The sequence below is a fragment of the Lissotriton helveticus genome, chromosome 7, assembly GCF_964261635.1.
Source record: "Lissotriton helveticus chromosome 7, aLisHel1.1, whole genome shotgun sequence".
NCBI classification, from domain to species: Eukaryota; Metazoa; Chordata; class Amphibia; order Caudata; family Salamandridae; genus Lissotriton; species Lissotriton helveticus.
In genome coordinates this window covers 627,326,687-627,342,739 of record NC_136068.1, presented here as the reverse complement: position 1 = coordinate 627,342,739, position 16,053 = coordinate 627,326,687, and the positions used below count along the sequence as shown (strand labels likewise).

Here is a 16,053-nt window from a genome sequence, read left to right as displayed (position 1 = left end):
CTCTATTGTACAGCTTGGCTGGACGTTGCAAAATCTGCGTTCAGGCTATGTGCCTTGGCGTTTAATCAACACAACGTCACTATTCCAAATCTTTAACCTTACTGATAGACAAATCAGTATGGCACAAAAGGGTGCTGATTATACAATCTTGAGCATTGAAAAACTCGAAAGATTACCAGTGACAATGTCAGAACGACCTGTCAGTGAATGGATAATACATGGGATAATAAATATTCCAATCTCAACCTTCAGGTTTCAATACTGCCAAAAATATATACAGGCTGGCATGTACGAGAAATTGGGAAAGGGGTACCTTAAAACAACATGGAACCTGCCCTATTCACATGCATGTGTCAGTAATAAAGGACAGAAAGTGTTTCTTAGTGGCAACAATTGTGCGATGTCACTAAGTGGCACACTTCTGTGTAACGGAATTAGTTTGCATGGAGCCTGTGAAGGGAATTCATACAACCTTTCATGTCACCAGCAAGGCGCACCTGCAACAGAAATAGAACCATTCTTTCAAAGACTCTATAATGGGAGTTACATTCTAATTGTAGACCGCAGATGTTGTAGTCTTATGCCCGGGACTCCTTATCTAGTAACTACGACTGCGAAGGTCAAGTGCTGTGGACGCTCGTTGTTCCCCAGCTCCTTTCCAGACAGGGAGGCAAGGGCATGGCCCAATTTGAAAATTACTTCTATTCGAATAGATACTTTAAGCAGAATGAAAACAGTGCTTCTTCAGACGCCTACAAGGCTCACGTCATCAAAAGAAACGTATGATCTACAAGTCGCAAGGACGACTGCAGAGATACATTCATTGTTATCAACTAATTCCCCCATACATTTCGCGGAAATTCTAAACGAAATCTTAAATATTTCTGATACCAATGGGGTCTCAAAGGTATTTAAGACAGTATTTTCGATGGCATTAACACCATTCAAAGCCATACTGGGTATTTTTCCAGATTTCGTCCATTCGATTTTTGGCGGACTTCCACTGATCTTGGGACTAATTGCAGGAATCCTATTCTTGGTCCTTATTTTTCGGTATGGCAACCCATGTCACAGACAAAACTCTTGCGACAAGGGAAGAAACAATCCTAGCCATTGGATACCGGGACCGGATATAAAAAATCCTGGGACTCTCCCGGCTTAGAGACCTGAACATGACTTGGTTTCTATCATTTCGACCAATGTGGCAAAGATGTGTTTTACCTGTATTAAGGTGTCTGCTATGCGGAGAAGAATGCGTGTTAGACACCTGTCTGACGCTACAATCGGATGCGCCAATGGATGCAGAAACATTGTTGAGCCCGATCAAGGTTCATGCGTTGTGCTGCCCTCAAAGGCTACCAATCCTGATGACGGCATTCGTGGAAGCTTCACCACTATGATTGATGGGTAGTGAAGTTCAAGATGAAAGCAGCATCGAACAGGTACGACCTTCTGTCAGCAATGCGAATCAGAATGTCAATGGAGACAATCATGCGCACGAATGCATGATTACACCTATATCCGAGTTAGTGGAACTTTCCCAAGAAGCTGTTGACAGTTTTTTCGAAAGCCTAAATGATATGATGTTCTCGCCAGAACAGAAATAGAGACTTTTGAACAAGCTCGCACACGGCGTTCCCTGAATTCGGCCTTCAACTTTAAAAATAAAGTCACATGAACAAATTTCCCTCCAGTTCACGGACAGCAATTTTTCAGCAGCCCCAAAATATTTTTTCATATTTTTCGGGACACTATCTTCTGCTTAAAGTAAGAACTATTCTTAAAGAACTAAGGTTTCTAAATTTTAGATAGCTTATAGATATAGCTTATAGACATTAGCTGCCCGCTGGTATGTTCATAAATATTTTAAATATTTTATTCTGTGATGGAATGGTCTCAAACTTTTTTTCTGTATTAAGAGCCATTTCATGTGTAATTCTCATATACAAAATAGCAATAATGTATACAAATGCGATTACTTTGGCATTATTCTACAGCTTGAGTGCATACAATACATATGACTGCAATTTTTCCGTATATTTGAAAATTTCGAAATGCATTTATGTATTTTGGGGTGGTAAGGTATACACAATACTCTATAGTATGTTGTACTATGTTTTACTACGCATAGATTAGTAAATATGACCATAGTTAGCGTGGAGTGGGTGTGATGTATTCCTATAGGTTCTGAATCGATCCCCCTATTCCTGACCCTATTCTGGTTAAGCAAACTAACAAGTTAACTAAACAGTCAGCCCATGAGACAGAAAACCCCCATGATGCAGATACCGTTATCTGACGCAGTCACACTACGGCACAGGAACGTGTTATCTGATTAAGTCATAACGCTTGCGATCTAATTAGACAAGCGATATTCCTCCAGCCCCTGATAAGGCATACGGAGTTCTCATAACAAATCAAACCTATGACAACCTGGGCAAAACCCTGCGGCCATTGTTTTGATTTCACCGAGAACTTCAGTAAAAGAATGTGCTAACGAGCAAGTCGTATGACATCCTTATTGACGTATCTATGTCCATCCTTACGTCAATCTCGGCACCTTAAAGGTATAAATATTACCGATATTGCCCTATGCAAACACACGCGTGGTGACGAGACGGAGCAGCCATACTTGCCGAAGCGAAGAGCAGAGCAGACCCCGCTGGCTCAGCCCCGCCTTTCTGACGCGCTGAGAGAAGCTGTTTTCTCCTGCCGAGAAATCCAGCACCGGCGTTTCCGGGTAGCCCTCGCAGGCAGCCTGGAATATCGAGACCAGAGACGAGAGATACCATCCCTCATTCAACCTAGATTCCAGGTACAGAACTGAATAACCCCTCACAGAGAATTCTTTAGTTATTCACTTGGCAAAAACAAACTTAACTTAAACTGTAACTTTCTATTCCCGCCCACGTATTAGACTTAGGTCAGGTACACGGGGTAGGCGTATTTAGAAACACCAGTTGAGTACGTTTAGTCAAATGTATATGTGTATGTAATATATTTTATTCATTTTAAAACATCTTATGGCTTAGAAACCATATCAATGTTTTTACAGTATTATTTTATACTATTGCTTTTAATGTATGCACTTTACTTAACTATAAGTATTGCAATAATATCGATCCATTTCTCTTGTATGAGAAAAGAGACTGATCAATAAATAACACCTTTTATTGAACACGCCCGTCTCTTCCTTTTCTCTACATTCTGATGAGACTAAGAATGCACGTACTGACTGAGTAAAATAAATTGCCTTTTGTTCACACGACTCTCGAGATATACTCTTGATTAGGGGAGAGCAAAGTTGTCATGTTCTATGGTTGTCAGAAACTAAATCCCTTCTTGTCTAATCAGGGAAGTTAAGTCCTCCTTGAACATTCGAGAAAGTTTCTAGTGAACTCTGAGCTAAGCTGGCAAACCCAAAACTTTAAGTCTAGTATCGACAGTAGTAGACCTAGTTAACGTCTGGTCTAGGCCTTTACTGCTGTAGGTATTATTCCAATGCGCAGAGCCTATTGGGATGATAGGAACTACACTACAGGTCGAGGTCGAGGTCGAGATCGAGGTCTCGTTCGAGGTCGCACTCGGAGTCGTCTTCGGCTCATGCTTCGAAGTCTTCGAGGAAGAAACACAAGAAGAAGAGCCATGAGTCGCGTCATCATTCTGGGAAGGACTATAGTTCAAGACCGAAGTCCCAGGTCAAACTTCTGAGTAAAGAAGTGGAGATTTCAGAATCGGAACATGATGAGGCTTCGCATCCGGGTTCACCCGAATCTCAGAAACAGGTCCATTCTCCGTGTCCATCCAATCCTTCTGGTCAGGAGGATGAAGGTGAGGAGCAGGGGGCTGATGGAGCCGAAGTTCCAGTACCTGAGGGTTCGTCGACTCCGGTTCCGGCACCCGATGAAGAGGTCGACGTCGTATCGACTCCGCCTCCTCAGGAACAGCCACGAGGTCCATATCCTGAGTTTCCGACTCCAGGTCAGGATCCTTCTCAGTTCCTGAACGCCATGTTTGGTGTCTATTCCAGGGCAATGTTCCCGTCTGGTGCACCTGTTGGTCCCACGGGTCCTATGGCCTTTAACTTAGGTGTTCCTCAGGCTTACGCCCCTGCACCCTTCATGCCTTTTATGCCGGCTATACCACCGCATTGGCATTTTCCGACACCGCCGGTGTCGTCGATGCCGAAGCGCACGACGCCGGTGCCATCGACGCCGATCCCATCGACGCCGATACCTGCGACTCCGAGGCAGGATTCTGCCCGACTTCGTATGGATAGACCCCGTCCGACTTCGGGTTCGACGCCGGCACCGACCCCGTCGGAGTCGATTCCGGATCCATTGGCTTCGGTGGTGAAGGAAAGATCTCGGAGAAAGGACCAGAGACTTCTGGAAGAAGAGAAATATGGGTATTCAGATACTGAAGAAGGAGAGTTGCAGGATTCTGAGGATCCGTTTGAGGATTTGTGTGAAGCCAGTGGGCTTGAACTATCACCTGAATGGGAATTGGCTTCTGTGTCAAATGTTCCATCAAAGGATGTGATACCTTATCACACTGTCATTAAGAAAGCAGCGAGTCTATTGAATATTACTCTGCCCACTGCTGATTATAAGCCTAATATTTTGACTGAGGTGCTTCATTCACCCTCATCTATCATTGAACCTATGTTGCCCTTCAACGAGGCCTTGTCTGAGCCTATTTATGAGGTCTGGAAGAAACCCTTATCTGCTCCTGCAGTTTCTAGAACAGTGGCCAGGAGATATAGAGCTGCACCAGAGGACCCTGCATTTTTATCTTCACATCCTCTTCCTGAGAGTTTGGTGATACAGGCTGCTTGCTCAAAGAAATCTGCTGGTGCTTTTCCACAAGTTCCTGGAGATAAGGAATCCAGGAAGCAAGACCAAAGTGCCAAGAAGGTTTTCTCATCAGCCAGTATGGCATTAAAGTCAACCAATGCTACGTGTCTGATGGGAAGGTATATCCATGCTTTGATGGATTCTGTCAAGCAGTTGATTCCGAAAGTCCCTGAGGATGACAGGAAGGATTTTCAGGAAGTGGTATTGGACACTCAAGCAGCTGCGAGACAGGTCATTCAGAGTGGTTTGGACACTGCTGATTCAGTGGCAAGGGTCATGGGTTCCTCCGTGGCCACTAGGAGGGCTGCCTGGCTCAAATCTTCAGAATTCTCTGCAGACGTCCAATCTGCCTTGATGGACTTGCCTTTTGATGGATCAGGGTTGTTTGGTAAGAAGGCTGATACTGCCTTGGAGCGTTTTAAGGACAGTAGGGCCACTGCAAAATCTTTGGGTCTTCAGTCCAGGGGTTCTACCGGAAGACGTTTCAGGGGATTTGGTCGATCTTCCTTTCGGTCTTATAGATCATCCCAGCAGCAGCCTCAGCAGCAGCAGAATACACTGTACAAGTCGTACAGGGGCAGACAAAGATCCCGCCATTGAGGTCGTCAAGCTTCCTCCTCCTCCTCCTCCTCTCCTTCCCAACCCCCTGCCAACGCAGCAAAGCAGCCCTAGATCCGCCATTCCGGATCATGTGGGCCCAGTGGGGGGTCGGCTTACACATTTTCTACAAGATTGGGAATTAATAACATCGGATCTTTGGGTTCTCAATCTTGTAGAGAATGGGTATGCACTTCCTTTCCAGGAATTCCCTCCCAATTACCCTCCTTGCTAGGGTTATTTTTCGGAAGACCACCTGCTTCTCCTGCAGGAAGAAGTCCTGGCACTGTTCCGAAAAGGTGCGATAGAGGTGGTTCCAGAGCAGGAAAGGGGTCAGGGGTGCTGCTCCCGGTATTTCCTGATCCCCAAGAAAGATGGCAGGCTTCGGCCAATCCTGGACCTCCGGATTTTGAACCTTTACCTGAGGCAGGAAAAGTTCAAAATGCTCACTCTTGCACAAGTTCTTCAAGCGCTGCCGGAAGAAGACTGGATGGTGTCGATCGACTTGCAGGATGCGTATTTTCATATTCCCATCTTGAAGTCGCACAGAAAGTATCTCCGTTTCACGGTTGGGTCACAGCACTACCAGTTTGTGGTCCTTCCGTTTGGTCTTACTACTGCACCTCGAGTCTTCACCAAAGTGATGGCAGTGGTGGCAGCTCATCTCAGGAGATCGGGGATTCATGTGTTTCCGTATCTAGACGACTGGCTGATCAAAGCGGAGTCGCCGGAGAAGGTGCTCCATCATCTGCAAGAGACAACTCTGTTGTTGCACAGGTTGGGTTTTTCGATAAATGTACCCAAGTCTCACCTGGTGCCCTCACAGCGCAACCTGTTCATAGGTGCGGTACTGGACACTACTGTTTGTCGCGCATTCCCTCCTCCTCAAAGGATTCGCGACATACAGGAGATGATTCCTTTATTTTTCAATGGAGCGGTCGTTCCAGTCCTGAAGGTTCTTCGCCTGCTCGGTCTGATGGCTTCATGCATTCTGTTGGTCAACCATGCACGCTGGCACATGAGGGCACTCCAGTGGTGCCTCCGCAGGCAGTGGTATCAACACAACGGAGATCTCAGGGAGTCAGTGAAGATCTCCAGAGAAACTGCGGCGGATCTATCTTGGTGGAGTGTGGAAGGCAATCTGTCTCAAGGGAAGCCTTTCCAACTGCCTCCATCGGTGGCCACAGTGATATCGGATGCATCCACCCTAGGGTGGGGTGCTCATCTGGGGGATCTGGAGGTCAAAGGTCTTTGGTCTCCAGAGGAAAGGTTGCTTCACATCAACCTTCTAGAATTGCGGGCGATACGTTTGGCGCTCAAGGCCTTCCTCCCTTCCCTTCGCGGTCAGTCAGTCCAGGTCCTGACGGACAACACGACCGCGATGTGGTACGTCAACAAGCAGGTAGGAGAAGGGTCGCAGTGTCTCTGCAAGGAGGCTCTGCGCCTCTGGTCCTGGGTTCAGGACCATCGGATTTGTCTGATGGCAAGTCATCTGGCCGGGGTTCTGAACGTTCGTGCAGACAGTCTCAGTCGGCAGTTCTCTGCCGATCACGAGTGGAGGCTTCACCCAGAGGTAGTTCATGACATCTTTCGGATGTGGGGGACTCCTCGGGTGGACCTGTTCGCCACTCGCGAGAATGCTCACTGCCTGTCATTCTGCAGTCTCCAGTATCCGTTGCAAGGAGCCTTGGGGGACGCGTTTCAGTTGAGTTGGGGAAATCAACTCCTTTACGCGTTTCCTCCCATACCCTTGATTCCTCGGGTTCTGAGGAAGATTCGCCAAGACCGGGCCCAAGTCATATTGATCGCCCCGGATTGGCCAAGAAGGGTGTGGTATTCGGACCTTCTCCACCTCTCCTCTCACCCACCGCTCCGTCTCCCTCACAGGGCAGATCTCCTCTCTCAGATGGAGGGGCAGGTTCTACACCCCCACCTCCAGACCTTACACCTTCATGCCTGGAGATTGAGCGGGGCAACCTGATTTCTTTTTCTCTCCCTCACGATGTGGTGGATGTCATCTTGTCGGCCAGGCGTGACTCCACTAAGTCCATCTATTCTTATAGGTGGTCTAAATTTGTTGCTTGGTGCAGGGAGAAATCTATAGACCCTTTGAGGTCCCATTTATCTGATGTGCTCCAGTTTGCCCTTTCTCTGGCTCAGCAGGGGCTTGCTGTTGCCACGGTGAAGGGTTATCTTTCTGCGCTGTCGGCTTTTATCTGTTTGCCTGACCAGCCTTCTCTTTTTAAGTCTCCCATTGTTTTAAGGTTTTTGAAGGGCCTCACTAATAGGTTCCCTCCTACACCTTTTATTGTGCCTCAGTGGGATTTGAATCTAGTTTTGACATTTTTAATGGGTGCTCCTTTTGAGCCTCTTCACAAATGTCACATGAGGCGTCTGACTTTCAAAACGGTTTTTCTCGTTGCAATCACCTCGGCAAGGAGGGTAAGTGAGCTTCAAGCTCTTAGTTCCAAGCCCCCATTCCTGACCATTCATGCTGAACGAATAGTTCTTAGGACCAGGGCTGCTTTTCTGCCAAAGGTGGTGACTCCTTTCCACCTTGGTCAATCCATTACCCTTCCTACTTTTTATCCTCCCCCTCACCCTTCCAAGGAGGAGGAGAGATTACACCGTCTTGACCCCAAGAGGGCGGTGTCTTTTTACTTGGACAGGACTAAAGACTGTCGAGTGGACGACCAGCTCTTCGTTGGCTTTGCTGGCTGCAAGAAAGGAAGAGCGGTCCATAAGAGGACTTTGTCGAGATGGATCGTCCTCTGCATTAAGATCTGCTACTCTTTGGCCGGTAAGGACCCACCAGAGGGTATAAGGGCTCATTCAACTAGAGCTAAGTCTTCGACCTCAGCATTGGCTAGAGGTGTGCCTGTTGAGGATATTTGTAGAGCGGCAACTTGGTCTTCCCTCCACACTTTCGCGAAGCATTACTGCTTGGATTCCGAAGTGAGGAGGGAGGGTCACTTTGCGCGCTCTGTCCTTCAGGATTTCCTGGTTTAGAAGAGTGGACACCCTCCTCCGGGAGTGGGGACTACTGTGGGACTCTATTCACAAGGTGAGGAATCCACACGGCAGATGTATCTATCAGAAGAACAAGTTACTTACCTTCGGTAACGCTTTTTCTGGTAGATACTATATCTGCCTGTGGATTCCTCACTGACCCACCCGCCTCCCCGTTGTCCACTCTTCTATGCCAGTGGTTTATATAATGTATTATTTTATGGTCAAGGATTTGTCTATTTCAAATGTTTTATTGCATTTGCTTCACACTGTGTGTGTTACCTTGATTTCTATACTGCGTATACTGTGTATATGTCTATTGTCATCGGTCCGTCCGTGTGCCTCGAAGGCACGGAAAAAAGGGCGGAACTGATGTCATCACGCCGGCGTGGGCCTATTATAGGCGTCGGTGACGTCAGCGGAGTCGCGTGCGATGCCGTGCCTCTGTGACGTCCGGATCCACGTCGGCGCGAAGCTACAAAAGAATTTCCGAATGTTGCTGACGCAAGGGGATATTCACAAGGTGAGGAATCCACAGGCAGATATAGTATTACCAGAAAAAGCGTTACCGAAGGTAAGTAACTTGTTCGGTAGCGTAGAAAAAGGAAACATTTCTTCTCGAGGTATGGCTTTCCCTTGCACAGAAAGGATGTAGAATGTTATTTAAGATCTATATGTCCCAGTGATTACATGCTTAAGGAAGCATTGTCAAAGCCAGTAGGCCTTGTCTATGGGTACTATTGGTTCTGCAAAGGGTTCAAGCCATGCTGAACAGCATATTCGATGCTGTGCCGCATGGCTTGTAAAAAAGAAGACAGATGGTATATTTTATTGTGAAGCAGGCAGTAATGTAATTATTCTGGAAAGCAGGTCATATTTCAGGCAATATTAAATAATGCGTCTGTAAGTAACAGAATTATGGGCAGGAACTGAAGGAAGAGGGTTAACCTGATGTCATGTAAATAACGGTGAGAGAATGTTTTGCTCACTTCTATAGTGATTGTTTATACAGAGCACATCACAAAAGGATTTGTACATTGGTGCTTAAAAAGTGTAATTATTAGCAAATGAGGCAGTATTCATTGTGGTCTACTGCAAAAAGATGAAAGGCTGAGTCAGCCGTGCTGTTAGGTGAGCCTGTAACAAGCAGGTTACATACAGATATCTTACAGCAATACCAAAGTGCCCTGCTCACTTTAAGTAGTGCGGCCCTTGAAGGGGATTAGAGATCCCCTTGCAGGCGAGTGCTGTCAGTCACTGTACCCGCCTGCAAGGGGATGTCTGAGCGGTCCATGGGACCTCTTTTCCCCCTCCAGAGTGCTGCCATAAGTGCGCCACTTTTTAGGTGGCACACTGTCAGTGCACCTCCTGAGGGTTACTTTGCCTCTGCGCCTGCATCTGTAATACGTCACAGGCTCAGAGGCAAAGAGATTCCCTCTTTGCATGGGGCATGCCCCTATGCAAATGAGGGAACGCCCCCTGAAGATACCGCTGGCGCTTTAAGTGTGCCACTGCTATCGGTAATACAGAAGAGGCAGCACAAGTGTCTGCGGCATCCTTCTGTAATACCAATGGGCCCCAAGGGCGCACAATGCAGGTGCAAACGCTTGTTGCGCCCCCGGCGCTCTTCCTGTGATACGCCCCCTAGTGTTCCATGACTCTCAGGCTCTTTTTTCGTCCTCTCATGGTGTCCCTCATGCGGTCTCTCCTGTCTCAGGAGAGCACTATGCCCCTGGGGCTGCATGTATTCTTTCTGCCTGTCACTCTTTCTTTGCCTGAAAGTTTCATCGGCTCATACCATTTCTCCTCTGGCATTTCCTGCCTCTCAGCTGTCTCTCTTCTGCTGTTGGGGTGTCCCTCAGCAGGTATCTAGTTTTTAGGGACAGCACGTTGCCCTGGGTCGACATCTCTCAGCCTGTCACTGTCTGCGTGAGAGATGCAGCATCCCATAGCAGGTCTCTCGCCTTGTTGTTCAATGGCTTTCAGGCTGCTTCTGTTCCTCTCTTGTGGTGTCATACAGCTGATCTGTCCTTTCTCATGAGAGCACTATGCCCCTAGGCCTATGTCTTCTCTCTTAGCTGCCTCTCTGTCTAGGGCAGGTCCACCAGTCATTCCATTAGTCTGAGCTTGTGTCTCTTGCTCGCTCAGGTGTCCCTGAGCTGGTTTATCCTTCCTCTCAGGAAGTCTCATGTCTATATGTTGATCTCTCTTTTCTCAGCGTTCTTGCTGAGTTCTTTTACCTACAGGACATTGAGTGTAACCCGCGAGCCGCCGTTCTCCTCGAACTGTACTTCTACACCATTCAGTTCTGTCGGGATCACGGCTTCACAAGGGAACAGACCTCGTGCTTCTTCTCCATTGTGAAAGAGCTGCACCAGACATGTCTAGGTAAGAGACCACTAGAGTATGACTCAGATCTCGGCAGAGAGTCTGCCCATCTCATACTGTGGCGCCTTGCGTCTTTCTTTGACTCTCCATTGCTACAAGTGACTCTTGAGCGCACCACCACCCTCTTTCTCTCACTGTTTCTGGCTCTCTACAGCTTTGTATGATTCTGTGTCCCTCTCTTTTCCCATTTGTGCCTTTGGCTTTCTCTGTGGCTAGTTCTTTATGTAACATTTGACGGTTGTTTTTTAATTCTAGTACTATGTCCATTTGGATCAATGTCTCTAGTCTCTCTCTCGCTAGTCTAGTCTATCCCACTGTCTTTCTATAACACTCCGTGCCTTTCTCCCTTTCATTAACACCTCTGTGTCACTCCCTTTCCTCTAATACTTTTTGCTTGTAATTCTTTCTCCACACTACATCTCCATATTCCAATAATTCTCTGCCTACACCTTTCACCCTTACTCTGCCCGTCTCTCTTTTAGTGGCATCAAAAGGTTACTATGGGACCCTAAAGCATGCAAGGAACATGGCGCCCTCTGACTATTGGTTGGATAGTAAAAGCAGCCATGATGCGGATAGGCAGTGGGCTCCACAAACTCCTTGAACCTAGCACCAAGGCACCTGTTGCACTTGTGGCCGCTGTTCTATCAATTTCTGACAAACTTTATCCATGCCTGTCTCTTATACTGTCTTTGTGTCGCGCTCTCTCTTTCTCTAACATACTGTGCCTACCCCATTTCTCTGACACTCAGTACTTTTCTCCCTTTCTTTCACTTTGTGCCTCTGCATTTTGTCTAACACTCTCTGAAGCTTTTTCTACAGCCCCTTTCCAACTCTATGCCTAACTCTACTTTCCTAAACCAGTTTACACTCTGTTTCTGTTTGTTACATTCTTTATCTCGTTTTGTCCAATTCTTTCTCTTTATCTAGAACTCCATGTCTCACTATCCCACTATTTGGCAGTTTCTCTTTTGTTCACCCTTTATTTCACACTCATTGGGCCTCATTCTAGCTCCCTTAAACACACGCAGTCTACTTCTCGCTGCCTCTCTCTAAAACCCTCAGCGTGTCCGTTTCTCGCTCCCACTCTTTCCCTACACGCTTTCGTTCCTACTGTTTCTCTGTGCCGCTCTCTCTCTAATCTAACAACCTCAAGCTGTCTCTTTGTCTTTCCCTTCCCTTTGTCTTATGCCAGGAGTGTGAGCTTTCAACCCACCGCCCCCCTTTATCTCTCTCCCAACCTCAGAGACACCACTGGGGAATTTGGAGAGCTGTTACCGCTATTTTACAGACCTGCTCATGTGCCACTCTGCACGGGTAAGTGTATGTATTTTATAATATTGTAATTTATACAGTGTATTCTTCCCCTGACAAGGCACTGAAGTGTGTGATATATGTTGTGATAATGATAAAATAGTGCCACAATTATACACCAACATAGACAGTCATGTACCTGTGGCTTCCAGTACAAACCACATGAACAGTCAGCCTGGATAGCCTGTGTTGCTCTGTAAATACTTACTCAAAAGTAGCCACATTTTGAAGATTTTAATTAAGGTTCCTCGTTTTTGTGTGTTTTTTTACTGATTGTACACACAAATAGAGACACAAAACAACTAGTTTCCTATCTCACCCTTGTGACTCAAGTGGCCGCCTTTAGAACATTGGTTTGATTCTGGATAAATTACTTAATGTTCCTGGCCTAAATCATGGATGTTGATTCGCCAATATGCAAGGAGGAGCAGAAGTGACATCACACAGCCTTTGACCTTAATTACATCACCGTAAGTGACATCATATGGCCTACGGCTGTGAATCTTCCCTAAAGAGTGAGGTCACAGGACCTTAACCCCGATGACTTCACGATAATTGACATTACTAAAGTTCCATAATAACTGCATGCACGATTAATATGACACAACACAGACACACGTCTATTTTAGATACCACCTATATTAGGATGCTGGCATAATCTCTGAAAGTGGTGGGGTGTAGTACTTTCCCTGATTTGTAGCAGACAACCAAAGTGAATGAGCCAGACCCCTTCTTATGTTCTTGCAGAGGGGGGGGGGTGCACAAGGACATTGTCCTCCTCAAGAATATATAGAAAAAATGAGGTAAAATACTGTATTTTGAAGCACAATTTTTACCTTAATTTGGTAAAAAGCTGTAGGCTCTGATAGACTAATTACATATTCAAGTCGTTTTATGCTGTGTCAAGCACAGTAAATCTGATGATCCTCAGGAGTTGACTCAATTTTATCCTAACTGTTCTCTGGGTGCCTCCATATGTTAAAAATACCTCCATTGTCCCAGGGCCAGCATCATTTTGTCATGGGTTCCTCTTATGCCAAAAATAATATACAAAATGTTTGTAGCAGAATGTTGCCATTATTGGCAATCACATGACATAGACAAGCATTTACAATGCAATAGGTCTCGGGTTAATTAAGTTTGAGCTATTGGCATTGCTTAATATTGCAACACCAATTGCACCAAAAGTCTATAAATTGTAGGCCAAAAACATTTGTATTTATTTTTGTAGCAGTGGTGGCATGCTGCGCTTTAGATGAATATGTTTGAAAGTAAAGTGCGCCATACTGCGATTGCTACAATAGTTATTTGTGGATGCGTTAACAATTGATGTGTGCACTGATGGCTGGTGGTGTGTGTGTCTGACGAAATTGTGCACTGATGGCTGGTGGTGTGTGTGCCAGGTGGAAGTGAGCACTGCCAGCTGGTGGTGTGTGTGCCTGGTGGAAGCGTGTACTGATGGTTGGTTGTGTGTGTACCTGGTTAAAGTGTGCACTGATGGCTGGTGGTGCATGTCTGATGAAAGCGTGGTGGTGTTTGGGCACAGTAAAAGCGTGCACTGACCGCTGGTGGTGTTTGTGCCCAGTGAAAGCGTGCACTGACGACTGATGGTGCCTGTGCCTGGTGAAAGTGTGCACTGACAGTGTGGTTGTGTGTGTGGTTGTGTGTGTGGTGGTGCGTGTGGTGGTGTGTGTGTGTGTTGTTGTCTGTGTGTGGTTGTGTTTGTGTGTGGTTGTGTGTGTGTGTGGTTGTGTGTGTGTGGCTGTGTGGCTGTGTGTGTGTGTGTGTGTGTGTAGCTGTGTGTGTGTGTGAGTGTGTGTGTGTGAGTGTGTGTGTGTGTGTGTGGCTGTGTGTGTGTGGCTGTGTGTATGTGGCTGTGTGTATGTGGCTGTGTATGTGTGTGTGTGGTTGTGGCTGTGTGTGTGTGTTGTTGTGTGTGTGTGGCTGTGCGTGTGTGGCTGTGCGTGTGTTGCTGTGTGTGTGTGGCTGTGTGTTTCTCTACGCACTCATTAAACATCCCAAAACATTGCTGCAGTTTGGACAGCCCACAAGCACTTGCATTTGCAAATACCACCAACATAGCAGTGCTTGAAAGCTATGTTGTCCTGCCACCCCATGGTTGACCACACCAAAAACTGATGAGAGATCAACCATCACCATGAGACAGGCAATTCCATACTCCCATCCAGTATGTATTGTGGATATCTAGAAGACAAAACAGAATCATAATTTGAGCAAAAAATATTTTGGAAACTGCTAACATGGGTTGAGAGTGTGGCCTCAATTATCTTTTTATGCAAAAGTAGGTTGCTTTGTCTCTTTGTGTGGTCAGTGAAGAAATCATTCAACCGCCCACGAATTAACAGCTGCCCAGGGAAATCCTAAGTCTTACATAAGCTGAACACAAGCGCAACAATTGGACAACGAGACAAGTAACTGGAAAACTGAAGCATGATCAAAGGAAAATCAGAAAAGAGTTCAATCAAGCAGAGTAGTTTGTGCTTAACAGTACTGAGAGACAAAAATCATAGATGCAGGCTCCTCGTTTTCGTGCCTCTCATTGATCCCTGCCACGGCTCCCCACTGATGGAAGAGCCCAACTTAAGACTGCATGCATTACTCTTAATATACTCCATAACTCCACCCACTTCCACTTGGATCAAAAACTGAAAATCTGTGACACTCAACGAGGATCAGGGAATACCCGAGTTCCTCCTGTTCGAACTACTGACTTTTAAGGCACGAACACTATGTGAGACAGGCAATATCTAGTGGTGGGACGAAGCTTTGGAACTCTCTCCCACCAACCCTTAGCACATTCTCATGTTTACTCACATTTAAAAGAGAACTTGAAATCCTCCTATTTGAAAGTCCTTTTGATTGAAGTGGGGCTTGTTACTCGCTGCTCCAATGTTGAGTTGACTTGCCTTTCCAGTTACGAAATATGTGCTCTCGCAGCACTTGTGGTTACTTACTGCTGATTTACTATGATGGTTTAGTAACTACTTCTTGCCCTGTAACGTACCTGATGCATGAACTGTTTGTTCCTTGTTTTGCTGGCCCTAATTAGTTGCTTTTATGATATTTTTTAACCAGAACTCACTCCATGCTCTATTGTAAAGTGCTCTAATGCCTTTGGGACAAGACTGTGCTATATATTTATGTGTTGGTTTTGAAAATAGCTAAATTAATAGCTTTCTCATCTACAATGCCAATAGTTATAACTTTCACAAATGTGACGCCTATAGCATTTGTAATGCAACATGTTTTGTATTTACGTGACTTAGATGTATTGATATTACAAATAACAATGGCTTTTAATTTTTTTAAATAATTAATACTTAAATAAAAGTGATTGTAATTTATAATGGCAATAGCTTAAACTTTTGTAAATAACTTTTGTGAAGATTATGTTCAGTGTATTTTATTGTGATGAAAATGCAAGAACAGAAGTGAAATATTAACATCTTTTTGTGACATTTGTAATAAAGCTTGAAACATTGAGAGAACATATTTGAACCAGTTGTTGTTGAATGGTTGCACAGATTGATGCTGTGATGGCGCGGAGTGATGCTGTGGTGGTGCTGAGTGATGCTGTGGTGGTGCTGAGTGGTGCTATGGTGGTGCTGAGTGATAATGTGGTGGTGCTGAGTGATAATGTGGTGGTGCTGAGTGATGCTGTGGAGGCCCTGAGTGATGCTGTGGAGGCCCTGAGTGATGCTGTGGTGGCGCATAATAATGCTGTGGTAGCGCATAGTGAGGCTGTGGTGTTCCAGAGTGATGCTGTAGTGTTCCAGAGTGATGCTGTGGTGGTGCTGAGTGATGCTGTGGTGGTGCTGAATGATGCTGTGGTGGTGCTGAGTGATAATGTGGTGGTGCTGAGTGATAA

At 45.9% G+C, this 16,053-nt stretch overlaps 1 protein-coding gene across 1 annotated transcript in view; it reads left to right on the top strand.

The window, feature by feature from the left end:
• Positions 1–16,053, top strand: part of CFAP119 (cilia and flagella associated protein 119) — a 107,742-nt gene that overhangs the window by 45,547 nt on the left and 46,142 nt on the right. The window contains exons 4-5 of the mRNA XM_078652853.1: positions 10,681–10,850; positions 12,097–12,167. Of these exons, the coding sequence (XP_078508979.1) occupies positions 10,681–10,850; positions 12,097–12,167 (241 nt within the window). The remainder of the gene's footprint in view (positions 1–10,680; positions 10,851–12,096; positions 12,168–16,053) is intronic.